This window comes from Myotis yumanensis, unplaced genomic scaffold, assembly GCF_028538775.1.
Source record: "Myotis yumanensis isolate MYYU_CA2020_CCGP unplaced genomic scaffold, mMyoYum1.0.hap1 SCAF_8, whole genome shotgun sequence".
Lineage (NCBI taxonomy): Eukaryota > Metazoa > Chordata > Mammalia > Chiroptera > Vespertilionidae > Myotis > Myotis yumanensis.
This window is the reverse complement of record NW_027223759.1, coordinates 35,108,753-35,124,230: the sequence shown is the minus strand read 5'-3', so window position 1 is coordinate 35,124,230 and position 15,478 is coordinate 35,108,753. Positions and strand designations below refer to the sequence as shown.

Here is a 15,478-nt window from a genome sequence, read left to right as displayed (position 1 = left end):
TCCTTCCTCAGAGGAACGTGGAGCATAAAAAAAGGAGTTAGGTTCAGGCACAGGCAACTGAAGGTAGCAACAGATTTGTTTAATTCATTGTGTCCACCAGCTCATTCTCCAGCCCCTCAGCCTGGGCCCCCACCTGGTCAAGTCCTCCACCCATCTGCTGGACCCCGACCTGGTCAGGTTCTCCCACCCATCTGCTGGACCCCCACCTGGTCAGGTTCTCCCACCCATCTGCTGGACCCCCACCTGGTCAGGTTCTCCCACCCATCTGTTGGGCCCCCACCTGGTCAGTTCTCCCACCCATCTGCTGGACCCCCACCTGGTCAGGTTCTCCCACCCATCTGCTGGACCCCCACCTGGTCAGGTTCTCCCACCCATCTGCTGGACCCCTACCTGGTCAGGTTCTCCCACCCATCTGCTGGACCCCTACCTGGTCAGGTTCTCCCACCCATCTGCTGGACCCTGACCTGGTCAGGTCCTCCCACCCATCTGCTGAACCCCCACCTGGTCAGGTTCTCCCACCCATCTGCTGGGCCTCCACCTGGTCAGGTTCTCCAACCCATCTGCTGGACCCCTACCTGGTCAGGTCATCTCACCTATTTGATGTGTCCCAAAGTGGTCTAGATCCTCCCACCTATCTGCTTGGTCCCATCTGGTTTACTGTACTTCATATCTCTCTTCCTGTTTATCTTTTTATTTACCTGCCTTTTCTTTAGACAGCCCCCTGCCCCACTCCACCCTGTTGTTTGAGACTTTATCTCTCTTATGTTGGCCGGATCAGTACTAGCACACAGTAAGGTCTCTATAAATCCTCTCAAATGAATAAATGATAATGTACATGAATTATTTTAAAAAGTAGAAATTTTGAGGCATTTGGTTTTTGTTTATTGAAGAGGCATTATTGATTCCAGAACTTGGATTTACAGTGGAAAAATCCTTTGAGAGATGAGTACATAAATCAGAACCAGCAGCTTCCTTTTTGAATTGTATCCTCATGAAGTACAAAGAAGAAAAGAAGATTTCCTTTGCACTCAAAGTCGCAGGTCTGTGCCTTGGCATTACTTGTTTGCTGCAGGCAGGCCTGTGGGGAGCTGAGAGGACGTGCATTTGGGTCATGCCCACTGGCCCCTGTGAGGAGGGACCCGTAACTCAGCCCCCAGCTAAAGGTGGCTGGAGGAGGCCAGTCGGGGTCACTCCTGTGACCACATCACCGTTGGCCACTTCTTCTAAAGTAGACTTGGTCGGACAGGTCAGGAAGGCACTGCATCATTTTAGTTCATTTAGCTGGGTAAGGAGCCTTTCAGATCATTTTAAAGATGAGGAAGTCTTGTTTGGGGAGTTGGGTTTGTTTTCCTTTGATTTCATGAGAGCCTGGTACGGTGCCCTCTCCCACCCTTGAGCAGGTCAAGGAGCCATGGTGCCTGCAGCTGCCCTGTAGCCCCTCAGCCCTGCAGACACCCCTCCTCCTATGAGGATCCTTTCAGCAGCTCAGGGGACAAGGGCATCTCGGTGTCCCAGCTTGGTGGGTGCTTAGCATAAATGGGCCATCATCTCCACTGGGCAGTGCATGTGCCCTGGCCACACCTTCCTGCCCTTGGTTGTTACTGGGATTTATTGTGTGCCCTTCCTGCTGGGGCTGGGCATTTGTTCTTTGCCTTTCTCAGAGTTCAGGAGCCCATGATGCAAGCTTGAGGGTGTGGCCAAAGCAGGGAGAGGTAGTGACTTCCTAAATGAGAGATGTATGAGGTTCTCTCTATTCCTAGAGCGCTTGCAGGTAAGAAATACCATCCCTCCCATAAAGGGAAAGTGGATCCATGTGAATAGGTATTTCTTGAGGTTAGGCTAGCTAACAGGGATTCTCATTTGTTGGAAATTTTTGGGATGTGTTCTTATCCTGCTCAGTGAGAACTCTGCTTCTTGTCTTGCTTTCCATTACTCCTTCAGAGACAGCAGGTGTGGAAGGACCTGAAGGTTATGTCCTTTGACTGCCCATTGGGGTTGTCTTCACCCTCTTCCTCCTCATTATCATCATGCAGTTTGATCACTTTCCTGCAGTGCCAGTGGCACTAAAACATGCCAAGTACTGAGAGATAAAGTGGTAATCTCAACTATTGATAAAGATGTAGGGGACCTGCCCCTGGTGTGTGGCCAATAGGAAGTCACAAGTATTTAAAGGCATTTGGAAGATGCTCCAAGGACTATAATATTAAACCTGTTAGATGTCATCATTTTGATGGTCCCTCCTAAGCACTAATTCTTCACATGGACAGTGTTACTGACTCATACATGTTCTTTGCAGCGTGGTTTCTAACCACAACAAAAGGAAAATCTAAGGATGCCCCACAGTCAGGACTTGATTTTGTAAACTCTCTTTCACTCACTGTGGGAATGTTTTCCCACCATGAAAATTCTGTTTGAGTTTATACAATGATGGGACATACTTAGGCCCATCATTGTTGGGGGATGGACACAGATTCTGAGTAATCAATGGCAGCTCTGAGGAAACAGGGTAGATGTTCACAGGTTGGGTGTGGGAGTGTGAGTTTGGACTTTAATTTCTGTGTGTCTCTTTTGAGATTAGCTTGTTTGTGCTACTTTCAAGACACCCCAACAGGGGACACCAAGAGGCTCTTGTCCCTTGAGCTGCTGGAAGGATCCTCACAGGAGGAGGGGCATCTGCAAGGTTAAGGGGCCTCCAGGGCAGCTGCAGGCACCATGGCTCCTTGACCTGCTCTATGGTGGGAGAGATTATGGCCAACCAGCAACCCAACAAACCACAAAGCTCATGACCTTGACTTTAGTCCAGTTGGTGAAGTACTCTCTGCCTCAGTAGCTGCAAGGCTGGAAGAAACAGAAATGTGCATTCGATATTATGTGTTATATATAATGTCAATATGATTGCAAAGGAACCTGCTGCCTTATGGGTTCAGGAGTGTGGCAGCCTGCCCAGGATGCAGGCTTCCTCCCTGCTGCCATTGCCATGGGAGGGACGTGTCGGTGTGTACAAAGCTTCTGAGAGTCTGCCTCTAGTGCTGTAGTGAGAAAGAAGCCACTCTGCTGCCAGTGCTCAGTCCAGAACTTTTTTATTTATTTATTTTTATTTTAGAGAGGAAGGGAGAGGGGAACATCCATGTGAGAGAGAAACATCAATCAGTTGCCTCCTGCACTCACCCTGACAGGGGAGGATTCAACCTACAACCTGGGTATGTGCCCTGACCGGGAATCGAACCTGCCATCCTTTACTGTACAGGAAAACACTCCAATCAGCTGAGCCACCCAGCCAAGGCCAGAATGTTCTTTTCTGTAAGAACTAGAGGCCCAGTGCATGGATTCGTGCACCGGTGGGGTCCCTCGGCCTGGCCTGCGCCCTCCTGCAATCTAGGACCACTCAGGGGATGTGGGACTGCTGATTTCGGCCCAGTCCCCACAGGCCAGGCCGAGGGACCCCACTGGTGCACGAATCCGTGCACCAGACCTCTAATACGCATATAAGATCTTTGGTTAATCTCTTCCCGCCCTCCCCATTTCCCTCTGAGATTCATCAGTCGGTTCCATGTGTCCATGCCTGTGCATTGAGCATCTGCCCCCCTGGTGGTTAGTGCACATCATAGCTACCGGTCAAATGGTCGCTTAGGCTTTTATATAGAGAGAGATATTAAAGCTTCCTTCAGATGTGGGTTTGTGTGAGGGGATAGTCTGTCTTCATATTGATTGCTTCTGCACTTCTGGTAGAATGCAATTATGTAAAAATCCTTGGTGGGAAGAGGACTTCTTATTAAAGCTTCTTCTGCCTTCTCCTTACTTAGAGAAGCTTCCATGGTGTCAGCAGCCTCCTGAATTACAATCTCAATGTCTCCAGCCCCTTTATACCATTTCAGGGCAGAGCCTCCAGTCACTGCCTTGTGCTTTCTCCCATGCCAGGTGCTGTGGCCAGCACAGAAGTGAAGATGAAGTTGCAAGAGTTTGTCCTCAATAAAAAGAAGGCGCTGGCCCACCGGAGCCTGAACCACTGTATCTCCAGTGATCCTCGCTACTGGTATGGGTAAGTGGGGTGTGGGCAGGGCCCCAAGCATTCAATCTGTGATAGATTTGAGTGGCACCAGTTCTGCTCCTGGAAGGCAGTGGGAGGGAATTAGACACTCCCAAGACAAATAGCAAACATGCTATGAAGGACGAGGTCTGGTGGTAAGACGCACTGCAGTCACCCAGAGGAGCATGGCCCTCTCTTAAAATGACCAGAGCTGGGACCTGCCCATCATTCTTGGCTTTCCTGGTCTTCTCAGGCCACAAAAGGTTCCACTTCATTTGGAACTCTGGTCTCAATTGTCCATAGGCACCTTCTGAATCCCTTCCCCAGGTGTTATTGATTCTTAGGGAGTCAGTAAACCCCTGCAGTGTGTTTATTATTTTTACATAAGAGCCTATGACAGAGACCATCCAAGGGCCTGCTCATGCTGGAAGTCAAAAGTCCTGACCTTGTCAGTGGTGATGCCATGTGCAGGGGGAATGTTCTGTCAGCACGGTTCCAGGGCGCTGACCGTGGACACAGGCCAGGTTTGAAGGGCGTGGCGAGCTTGTGGCTTTTAACACTGACCAAGGTGCTTCACAGATGTTTGCTTTATATTTAGGTTTCTACTGCTCGCCCGGGTAATTTCATGTTGGGAGAAACCCATAGGGTAGTTTTTATAAATCAAAATGTGACTACCATTAATTTCATTGGGAAAAATGTAGCTGTCCTCAAGCTCCAAAGTACTAAAACACCAAATCCCATTGAGGTAACCCCACATATTCCCTTAGATGACATATCAAGTATCTCAATGCAATCTAAAGGCATTTTGTCCCCAGGCCCTTTTCTGTAACCCTTGGCTCTCTGTGACTGCTCATTGCTGGGACACCAGGCTGTGCTCGTGCCATGACCTGCTGTGGTATTTATACAGCTCAACCAGTGACAGTCACACAGGAAGGAAGGCCGTGGGGGTCCATGCAAAGTCATAACAAAGTCCTGAGCCCAGAGCCACCTGAGAGGGTGGGTTCGTTAGAAGTGCTGGGGCAGTGCACTTGGAGACCCCACATTTGGTAGCACCAGTCTGACCTGTGGTCTCTCCACTAGTAATAGTCACAGGTTTTGTCATGGGAAAGATCCACTGTCTAGGCTGGGGTGGCAGGTGGATGCTGGCTGAGTGAGGGTAGCAGTTGGGAAATGGCTGTGGTGGTGTCCACGGAGCTGAGCTGGGGGCAGCAATAATGAAGCTGGGGTGGGGTGGGATGGGGTGGGATCAGGGACCAGGAGGCACAGAGAGGAACCTGGACTATAGACCTGTAAGGGGAATAGCTGGAGGGAGGCTGAGACAGCTGGCGAATAACCTTAAAAGAGATGACCATGGGGTGAGGAGGTCCCAGGAACCTATCCAGAAGAGGAGCAGGGTCAGCGAGGTGAGCCCAGGCAAGTCAGAGTGGGAGGCATGGCTTGAGCACATCAGGGTTGTTGGATGGCTGCCACAGGGCCCTGGAGGAGGGTTAGGGTAACTGTGGGGCTAGGAGAGACTAGGCGGATAGGAGTAGAGGCCATGGTGGTGGGCTCATGGATGAGGGGAGCATGGAGCCCACAGGCTGGGAAAGTGCATCACCTGCATCCAGGAGGCTGCAGAGAACAGGTGGCCTCTGGCAGAGACCGGGCAGGAGCTGTGAGGTTGGAAGTGTAGGGGCTTCTAGGGAGGGGTCCACAAGGAGTGGCTAGGAGCAAGGAAGGGAAGAGGACAGGACTTCGGGACTCACCTGTCTGGCAAGTGGCTGCCCCTAGGATACACTGTAAAACTGATTTGGTAAAGGGTGTTAACCCTCAGACCTTGGATGACATTGTGGGAGATAGTCCCTGGGGTGAGGCCTTCGGGGTCTTAGTACAACTGCAGGTTAACAGGAGGGCTTTGTGCCTGAAGGAGAGGCGACCCATGATGAGGTTGCAGCTGGCCCATGGGTGCCCCTGTCCCAGCCTAGGCTCCCAGCCCAGGCCGCAGGTGGTCCCCTGGAATATGAGAACGTCCTGATGGAGTTTTGTCCCTGTAGCAGTGGGGCGTGGCCTGGCGGGGCTGGTGCCAGGCGCTCGATGGACCAGCCCTGCTCATTGACCTGGTCTCCGTAAGAGACACCTTCTTTACACTGCTTTGCTCTTGAACATTCAAATATCCACCTGTAAGCACTTAGAAGCTCACATTCTTAATTCAAATAGCAGCAGGTGCATGGATAAGAAGTCCTGTGTATTCAAATAAATAGTCTAACAAATTCCAAATAAGTTTGGCAAATTTGTTTTCAGTCATTAAGCAGATTACACAGTTTGAATTTCACAGAATTCATTACACCTCTGGTGCTTCCACAAGACTCAGCTGGCAGTTCCACCAGGACAGAGCTTGCTAATGGTTGTCCGGAGGGCAGCCAGCACCCTCCCTCTGAGGCCTCCCTCTCCCCTGAGCCTCCTTATGGCAGCCTGCCTGCCAGCCATTTTAAGGATTCTGAGTTCTGCATGGCTGTTCATAAAGAAGTAAATGTATAGATCAACTCCAGGGAAGCCTGTCCCTCCCCACAGAAGGAAAATGTCTGCAGTGATTGTGTCCTGGTGGAGGCATGGGTGAAAGCTGCAGGTTCTCTGCTGGAGGGAAGTACCACGTGGCTTCTGCCCTCAAGGACCCACAGACAGCTCCAGCAGTCGTCCCAAAGCCCTCCCATTTCCCCTTACAGCCACTCGCAATCACACCTTTGGTTTCTTACACCTGGAGCCCACCTGTCTGCCCCTGGGCCCTGTCCCCCAGGACAAGCCCCTCTGTCGGTGGTGACCCTGGTGGCCATAGTACAGACGAAGTCAGGAGCCATCTGAGAGCAGTGGCCTGGCAGAGACTTCTCAGCACCGGGTCAGGCGGCGGCGGAGGTGTGGTCACATGATCTGCCTCTCTGTCGGTGTTGGTTTTGGTTTCCTTTCAGGCTGGCCCCAGAGAGGAGGCTGGTCTGCCCAGGAGGCCGTCAGCTGAGCTGGAGCTGATGTCAAAGCAGGGACCATTCATGGGGACAGTGTCTCGGACTTTGGTGTGGCCTGCTCCAAGGAGCCAGGCTACACTGGGTCCATGCCCCACACTCACTAAGCCATGTCTTTGCATGTCATCCCCAGGAAAACACAGCACAGCTCCCTGGACCAGAGCTCCCCGCCCCAGAGCGGTGTGTCGGCCTCCTATAACCACCCGGTCCTGGGCATGTATGACGCCAAAGACGACTTCCCTCTCAGAAAAACAGGTCAGTGTCCCTGTCTGCTGGTGTGAGGATGGGGTGGGCTCTGCACCTGCACCCCCCATATCCCCAAGTCCACCTGGCACTAACAGGAAGCCCTTGCTTATTTTAAATAGGTGCTACTTTATTAGAGCATCATTTTAAACAATATTCTTAAGTATTCCTGTGTGATTCATACCAAAAGCAATGAACGTCATGTATGTGCACCTACTTTTTAACCCTCAAGCTCATTTGTAAACATGCAAACTTACTCTTCTTTTGGTGGTGTGCTGTACTTTGTCCCAGCCTAGAGTGTCCCCTGGTGGGTGTGGGAACACAACTGCTCCTGTGACGGGCCTCGAGGTCTTCTATTGTTGGCTCTCAGTGCTGTCTCTGGGCAGAGCCCACGCTGCGGGGGTGGTTGGGGCCCTGGAGTTGGGGGAAAAGCTGTATGAGAAAGACATCAGGGACATTGCAGGGGGAGGTCTCAGGAGTTTGAGCAGCACCTTTGTAACAAGCCAGAGGGGCGCAGCACCTCTGTCACAAATGTAAACAGGGTGCCGGGCCTCTTGGACTTTCTGCAGCATTGGTGGTTTAAGCAGGCAGTGGCGTTTAAGAAGATGAGAGTGCCCTTGGCAGTGCACTGGGGCTGAGGAAGGGCAGGGCTAGAGCAGCAGGGCCGTCGGGGAGGCCAGGGCCTGAACAGCAGCAGAGCCTGGGCCACAGGGCAGTGTGGGTAATGTGGGGACACCTGCTTAATGGGAATAGTCTGCTGTGCAGCTGTGTTTTTGTAAAAACAAACTTTGTGTTACCAAGAAGATTTCGGTTAATTCGGGACAGAAATGTTTTAAAGCAGTCACACCCCAGGTCTTTTACCCCAACGATGAGGCATTGGGGGTGGGGGCTCACCTGCCAGCCCACCCTAAGACTGAGATGTGGGGCCTCTCAGTAGGTGGAGCTGTGCCCAGAGAGGGGTCAGACCAGGATGCAAAGCTGGAAGTTGCAGGGAAGGAGGTTGAAGCTCAACCTCAGCGAGACTTGACTAGCAGTCGAAGTGAGTGAGAGGAAAGGGCACAGCAGTACGGCCATGTCCCTGGTGCTGACCCCAGAGCCTTGACTAGATGTTGGAGCCCCTCCCAGCCAGAGGTGGGGTCCTGTGAACAAGTGTAAAACCTTTAATGCTGAAGGTGGATGTGGGGCTTCTGTCCTTTCCTCTTTACTTTGAAGGTGTGGTTCTCACTCATCATCTGCCAAGAATGATCTTGAGTTCCCTTAAAAAGAGCGTCCACCAGCTGGACAGAAAGAAGTGTCTGTCAGGGTCTGGGGCCCACCCTCCAATTGCCCTTCACAGCCCCTTTAGGAGCTGTAATTAACCAAGTGCAGACCTGCAAAGCTGGAGTCCATGGTGAGTGGCGGGCACCAGGCTGGGAGGGAGACTCAGGCCAAGGCCCTGCCTCCTGTGCGGAGGGTGCTTGGTGCCCAGGGAGCTTAATCAAGAAATGACTGCACTCTCAGTTATCAAAAGACATCAGTAGCACATCAATAATATTAATAATACGAAGATTTCAGGGAAAATGTTTAAATGAGATCTTGCAGTGAGATGTCCTGTGTCATCCTACAGGTGTCTTCTTTCAAACACTGGACATCTAATTAATTCTAAATAATTTACATCTACATTTCTGCAGAAACAGTCAGTTATGTGAAACTCATTAAATGAAATGTTAGTTACAAAATGCCTTGGATGAATTAAAATGATCACCTTTAACAGGTGTGATGTATAATTAAATAATCCCATGATTTTACCTTTAATTTCTGTTGCCCTGCACACAGTTTGCCCACCTGTCCATCCTTAAGAGGCAGTCTCACGGTGTGTGAGCATGTAACATATATCCTCAATCTCACTGCTCTCCACACATCCTGCTCTCCTGCCTGGGCTTTGGTGGCTTCTGTGGGTGACACTCTCACCTGTCCTGTCTCAAGAGAAAAGCCCATCCATCTGTCCGAGTATTTGCATCCTCAGGGGAATTGGAGCACCCTGCCTGCCCAGCTGCCTAATAATTAGGGAGCTCTTGGCCTCCTATGCCTCCCTCAGGTAGCCTCCAGTGACAAGCATCTGCTTGTGTTTTCCTGAGCTGTTAGGGCACTCTTGATCCTTTCCCCAGCCAGTGACCCATTCCGGCCAGACTTCTCACCCTCAGCCCTTTCCTCAATGCCACAGTCAGAAACCGAGGGAACCGCTGGACACCCCTTGAGAAGACCTCACTGAAGGAAACACTAGCATTTACAGCCAGAAGTCTGGACATCAAGGCATACCTTATTCTACTGGGATGTCAGGTTTCATCTTCTAGCCCTGCCCCTTTCCCAGTGATTGACAGGAGTTGTCCTCTATCTTCAACCAGAATATAAGGGGTCATTTCTAGACAGGGGTACAGAGCAGGTGCCCACCCCCATTGGGTCTTCTGCGTGGAGCCTCAGGGGCTGCCCTAACCCTGGTTTTCTGAGCCTCTTCAAGTCCAGCAGTGACAGATGTCCTAGAAGTGTCAACATCCCCAGCACCTAGTCCATGGGGCAGCAAACGACTTAACCTGAGATTTCCATGAAGTACAGCGTTTGGTTCTACATTCATACTGAGGAAAGCAGGCTCTTCCCCTTTAAAAGCAGAGTTTTGTCACAGTGATGGTGCATATGGATGTTATTGTTCTCCAGTAGCATCTTGGTCATTCTATTTCTGAAGATACTAGCTGCTGAAAAATCTATCTAATAAAGAGGGAATATGCTCATTGACTGCCCCGCCCTCAAATATGGCAGTGCCCACAGCCACAAGATGACTGGCTGGGGAGGGCCCAGGCTGGCAGGAGAGGGCATTTAGGGGCAACCGGGCCGGCAGGGGAGGGCAGTTGGGGGCAATCGGGCCGGCAGGGGAGCAGTTAGGCATTTATCAGGCTGGCAGGGGAGTGGTTAGGAGGTAATCAGGCTGGCGGGCAGAAGTGGTCAGGGGCAATCAGGTAGGCAGGCAGGCGAGCAGTTGGGAGCCAGCAGTCCCAGATTGTGAGAGTGATGTCCGGCGGTCAGACATCCCCCGAGGGGTCCCAGATTGGAGAGGGTGCAGGCTGGGCTGAAGAACGCCCCCCCCCCCCGCCCCGCCCCCAGTGCATGAATTTCATGCACCGGGCCTCTAGTATATATAGAAGTCTAAGCAACAGGCCGACCATTCGACCAGCCAACCAGTAGCTATACGCCCACTGACCACCATGGGGGCAGATGCTCAACTCAGGATTGGAAACCACCGGCATGGAAACATGGAACAGACTGATGAAGGGAAGGGGGGAGGGTGGGAAGAGATTAACCAAAGATCTTATATGCATGCTAAAGGCCTGGTACACGCACGGATTCATATATGGTGGGGTCCCTCAGCCTGGCCTGTGCCCTCTCGCAATCCGGGACCCCTCAGGGGATGTCAAAGAGCTCGTTTCAGCTTGATCCCCACAGGCCAGGGCTGGGGACCCCACCAGTGCATAAATCCGTGCACCGGGCCTCTAGTTGTTTCATAAAGACTTGTAAATGTGACTTCCGATTGATGAAAAAAGACCAGAACCACAAAACAATCTGTTGTCATCCCACCACAACCCTTTCCCCACGTTGTCCATGACTCTGGGACCTCAGCACAGTTTTGCGCTGCATGGAGCCTGTTTTTTCAGGATCCCACCTGGCTCTCCAACACAGTGGCCACTCTCCCCAGCAGGGGACCAGCTGGTTGGCATGGGCATACTGTCTTCCCCGTTTGTTGTACAAAGCAAATCCCAGGCTTTCCTCAGCCTCGTGGAGAATTGTTGCAGTGAGAAAGGCCCGCCTGGGAAAGGAGCCTGTGCTCCCAATGGTCCCTGCACCATGATGGGCCCGGCAGCAGGCCCACAACTTGGCTCCTAGCCTGGATTCACTACTGCAACCCAGGTTCCTGCTCCTCCTTCTAAAACGTTCATCCAGCTCTGCACCTCCCCACATGGATGGCCCCGTTCGCAGTGGCTCACGAGAAGTATCAGTTGACTGCTGCCATGGGAAACCCGATGGGTTTTCCTCTGTCACTGGCTGAAGCTGCCTTGCTGGGCGAGGAAGAGCTCCACAGTCAGCCGTGCCCTCACTGGGTGACGTGGGCAGATGACCCCACCAGGCGCATTTGCCCATCTTGAAAATGGAGCAATAGTGCTCTTAAAAAATGGGCATGACTGTGTTCAGGGGGTTTTAAAGAAGACTTTGTTGTGCTTTTCCAAAGAAACTCAGGGATAGCGAGTGTTGTTCAATACTAGGCAGTTTGTACACTGGGAAAGTGGCTCACACCTTGTTCTGTGTTCAGCCTTCAAACCCACACCTGTCAGACTTGACCTCCTTTCAGTATGAAAAGTGCCCAGTGAGCTCTTGTGCTGATCTTTTCAAATCTACAGGTTTCACTGTTCAGTGGGAAAGCTGCCCTGAGCCCAGTTGAGTAGGGCAGGGGGTTTAGGAAACCCACCACCTTGAAGCATCACATAGAGTACATTTTTTTAAATGAAATATTACATAAGTAAAGCATGCTTATATTAAATTAACACACAAAAGTACGCACCCCGAGTCTTATTTCCCAAGGCAGCTACTGCCAATAGTTTGTTATCGGCAGACAGTTTAGAGCCTGTGTGTTGGGTGTGTGTGGGTGTGGGTGTGTGGTGTATATAGCTGTCTTTTTGTTAAAATACCTGCTCTGCATTTTGTCCTGTAACTCAATTTTTCAGTTAATCTTATAATGGAGGCACCATTCCATGTGAGTATATAAAGATTAATTGTGGGGTGCAGTTACGGTGTTTTGGCTAGGTTCAAACCTCGGACTAATGAAAGGACAGGGTCCTCTCATTGCCACGTGCAAGTCCCAGCTGGAGGACAGGGCCCACCCAGCACAATTATAGCCGACAGCTATGGTTGTAAGCTTGAACCTACGGTCCAAACACGTGGCCCCACGTGCCTTGTGGTAGAGTTCAGGTGCATATAGTTGAGTGAGGTTGGAGCTTACGAGAATGCTGTAAACAACGTGATCACGCCCCTACTTTGCCTTGTGGCATCTGCTATAAAATAAAGACACGGCTTGTGGGCGCTGGCACTGTCTCCTCATCAGGGAGCAGCATCCCACCAAGACCCAGCTTTCATCCTCTTGTCTGTCTTTTCCTTAATCCTTTCACCGCCCCCACCCCCCACCCCCACTCAGTTTACCTTTGGCCACAACAATTAATACCTGATTGGTCAGGGGGTGGCCTGGGTTCTAGGTACAGAAGACTTAGGAACCACCATGGGCTTAGAGTCCCAGGTTTGCAAATAGCTCCGTCCACACAAGCAGAGCTATGAATAAAAACCAAACCAAGCCAAAACACCTGTGGCCTGTGTTCAGATGAACTAGGATGTTGAGACCTGGCTTGGTTAACCCTCATCCCAGTGGGGTTGGTGTTAGTGCCCTTCACAGAGGACACAGGTGCTCCAGCGGGCAGCTTGCTTCTGGGTTTGTGATACGTGGCAGGTGAGCAGGAAAGTGTGTAAGGTCAAAATAATGCCCATGGGACAAAGCCCCAAAATGCCCAGTTCTCAGTTTTCTTCCCCTCTGCTGGTAAGGCACAGTTACAGCATTATTTTTTTTATTTTTATTTTTTTAAATATATTTTATTGATTTTTTACAGAGAAGAAGGGAGAGGGATAGAGAGTTAGAAACATCGATGAGAGAGACATATCGATCAGTTGCCTTCTGCACACCCCCTACTGGGGATGTGCCTGCAACCAAGGTACATGCCCTTGACTGGAATCGAACCTGGGACCCTTCAGTCCGCAGGCCGACGCTCTATCCACTGAGCCAAACCGGTCAGGGCACAGCATTATTTTTGATGACACCACTGACACAAGTTTATAATCCTATATGTGAAGAAATGTAGCCAAAGGCATCAGATGTGTTTTACTCGCTGTTTGAATGATTGAAAATACTCTGCCCATAGGCCTCAGGATAGTGCCTTCACTCAGCTATTAAGCAAATATTTACCCAGTGTGCATATTTTTAAACCACCACAAAATAACCCTGACCCAGGTTGTGTCTGTCTGGCTGTAATCACGTCTCCTTTTCATGCAGCTTCAGAACCCAATCTGAAATTACGGTCCCGGCTAAAGCAGAAAGTGGCTGAGAGACGGAGCAGCCCTCTGTTGCGCAGGAAAGATGGGCCTGTGGTCACTGCTCTAAAAAAGCGTCCCTTGGATGTCACAGGTATGTTAGAAGAGAGTTTAAACCCCACTGCCTGCCCACCAACCCAGCACCACCTTCTCCATGAGGCTCTTTCTTTAGCACCTCTGAGGCTGAAGCCCACCCTGCACACCTGTCCCTGCTCCGGCATTAGTCACTAGGCACAGGGAGCACAACAAAGCTAACAGGGCAGGAGAGGTCTGCAGGAATTCAGATTGAGGTTACTCTGAAGGTGGGGTTTTAACTCATCCTGCCCTGTTAGTGGGGAGTCACACGTGTCTGACCTGCTCCAATGCTAGAACCACTAGAGCATCAAAATGGTTCAGCAAGGGGCCAGCAGGTAGGCAGAAGAGAAATGGGGAGCTCTAGGTCTCCACTTTCTCATAATGAGTGCATTGCTCTTGGATCCCACCTAGTGGTGGAGACGCAGAATACACCCACTGGGCAGAGACCCTTTCCAAGTGCCCATTCTTTCACAGGGATGTACCCCAGGTCCCCTGGTGCACCCCAGTCCTCAGGAGCACCCCCTTACAAGAGTGAATCCCCTATCCAAGATATACCCCACCTCGAGGTACACCCCTGACCCAAGGCACACCCCTCATCCTGAGGGCACACCCCGCTTCCTGGGGGTGCACCATGTCATGAGGGCGCACGTACACAGGACAAAGCAAAGAAGTTGCTTAGAGGTAGCCTGGAAATGGGGGGGGGGGGGGGGGCGGCATTTGCACCAAGTACAGTGTTGGATTGAAAACCAAGGCTCTCGGGACCAGGAGGGCGCCTTCGGCGTTGGTCCTCCCTATGTGAGTGGCCACATCTCACACTCTGAGTCCCAACACCTTCAGGATGAGATAAGTACCTGGAGCCCTGCCCCGCTGCTCTTGAGGTTCCTCAGCCCAGGGGAAACCCAGCCTAGAGCCTACCTCCACATATTTGTGGATTAGTGTAAAAGAATCTGGGGAGCCATTTTTGTCTTTGTCTTCCTTTTTCAATGTGGGGTCTTTCCTCTAGTTGTTCTAGTGTAGAGGCCTCATTTAAAGAAATGAAGAAACGTTGTCTGAAGTCCCTCTTGGTTTCACCAGCTTGACGCTTCTGTGTGAATTAGAGAATCCCGTTATGTTAAAGCACTTGTGTGCCCACGGACACAGCCTGGTTTCCTCTGAGCAGCACCTTGGTTAGGGCCAGCTCTAAGGCCAGCGTTTATTTCTAGGCACACTGTTGGGGAGATGGAACTGTCCCCGGGCTTCTTTCTGAACATTAGAGTGAATGTCATGTCAACCATGACTGCTGATGCTACTGTGAGTCAGGACCTGGCTGTTCACAAAAACGACTCAGGTCCTCGCTGCCCAGGAGCTTTCGATCTAATTCAAGAGACTAGACCGTCGCTCTGAGACAAGTAGCAGACTGGGTATGCAACTCCTGATTGACACTGAGTGTGTTTCATAGAAAAAGCACCCAAAGGAACCTGGGCCAGGACGTGAGGGAAGCTGCACAGGCCAGAAAAAGCTTGAGGGACAGGTGCAGGTGTCCTAGGCAGCACGGCCCTAGTGGCTAGAGGGGCCCATGCTCTGAGCAGAGCTGACTTCCCAGCAGACAGGACCTGGTGGTGGCCATGGTCATAGGTTGGGGCAGAGAAAGCAAGTTCTGTGTTCATGGCCGCTCCCCTGGAACTCAGAAGGCCAACTGGACAGAACACCTTCCTCTCCTCTGTCACAGCAGCAGCGAATGGAGCCCTCTCCCCACGAGCAGCGTGCAGCCACTGTACCTTCACAGTTACTCATACAAGCTGTAGTGTGTTTCCACATAACCCAGATCAGTCGCAGAAACTACAAGCTCTACTTTCCCTGGACCTCGATGTAACTCAGGAAGGATGAGAGGATGTGTTCAAAGTGGACACTAATGGTGCATGGCTTTCCTAGTGACCACAAGTAACCTTTCCCTGCTCTCAGTCATTGGGCTTGTGTGTTTCCTGGCCTTTTGTTTAGAATATTA

General features: G+C 51.2%; 1 protein-coding gene across 6 annotated transcripts in view; it reads left to right on the top strand.

The window, feature by feature from the left end:
- Positions 1–15,478, top strand: part of HDAC4 (histone deacetylase 4) — a 233,521-nt gene that overhangs the window by 156,335 nt on the left and 61,708 nt on the right. For 5 of the 6 annotated variants that reach the window (XM_070422531.1, XM_070422529.1, XM_070422530.1 and 2 more), the window contains 3 exons: positions 3,919–4,039; positions 7,154–7,275; positions 13,382–13,513. In XM_070422531.1, coding sequence (XP_070278632.1) covers positions 3,919–4,039; positions 7,154–7,275; positions 13,382–13,513 — 375 coding nt within the window. The remainder of the gene's footprint in view (positions 1–3,918; positions 4,040–7,153; positions 7,276–13,381; positions 13,514–15,478) is intronic. The other variant, XM_070422527.1, reaches the window with a different exon arrangement.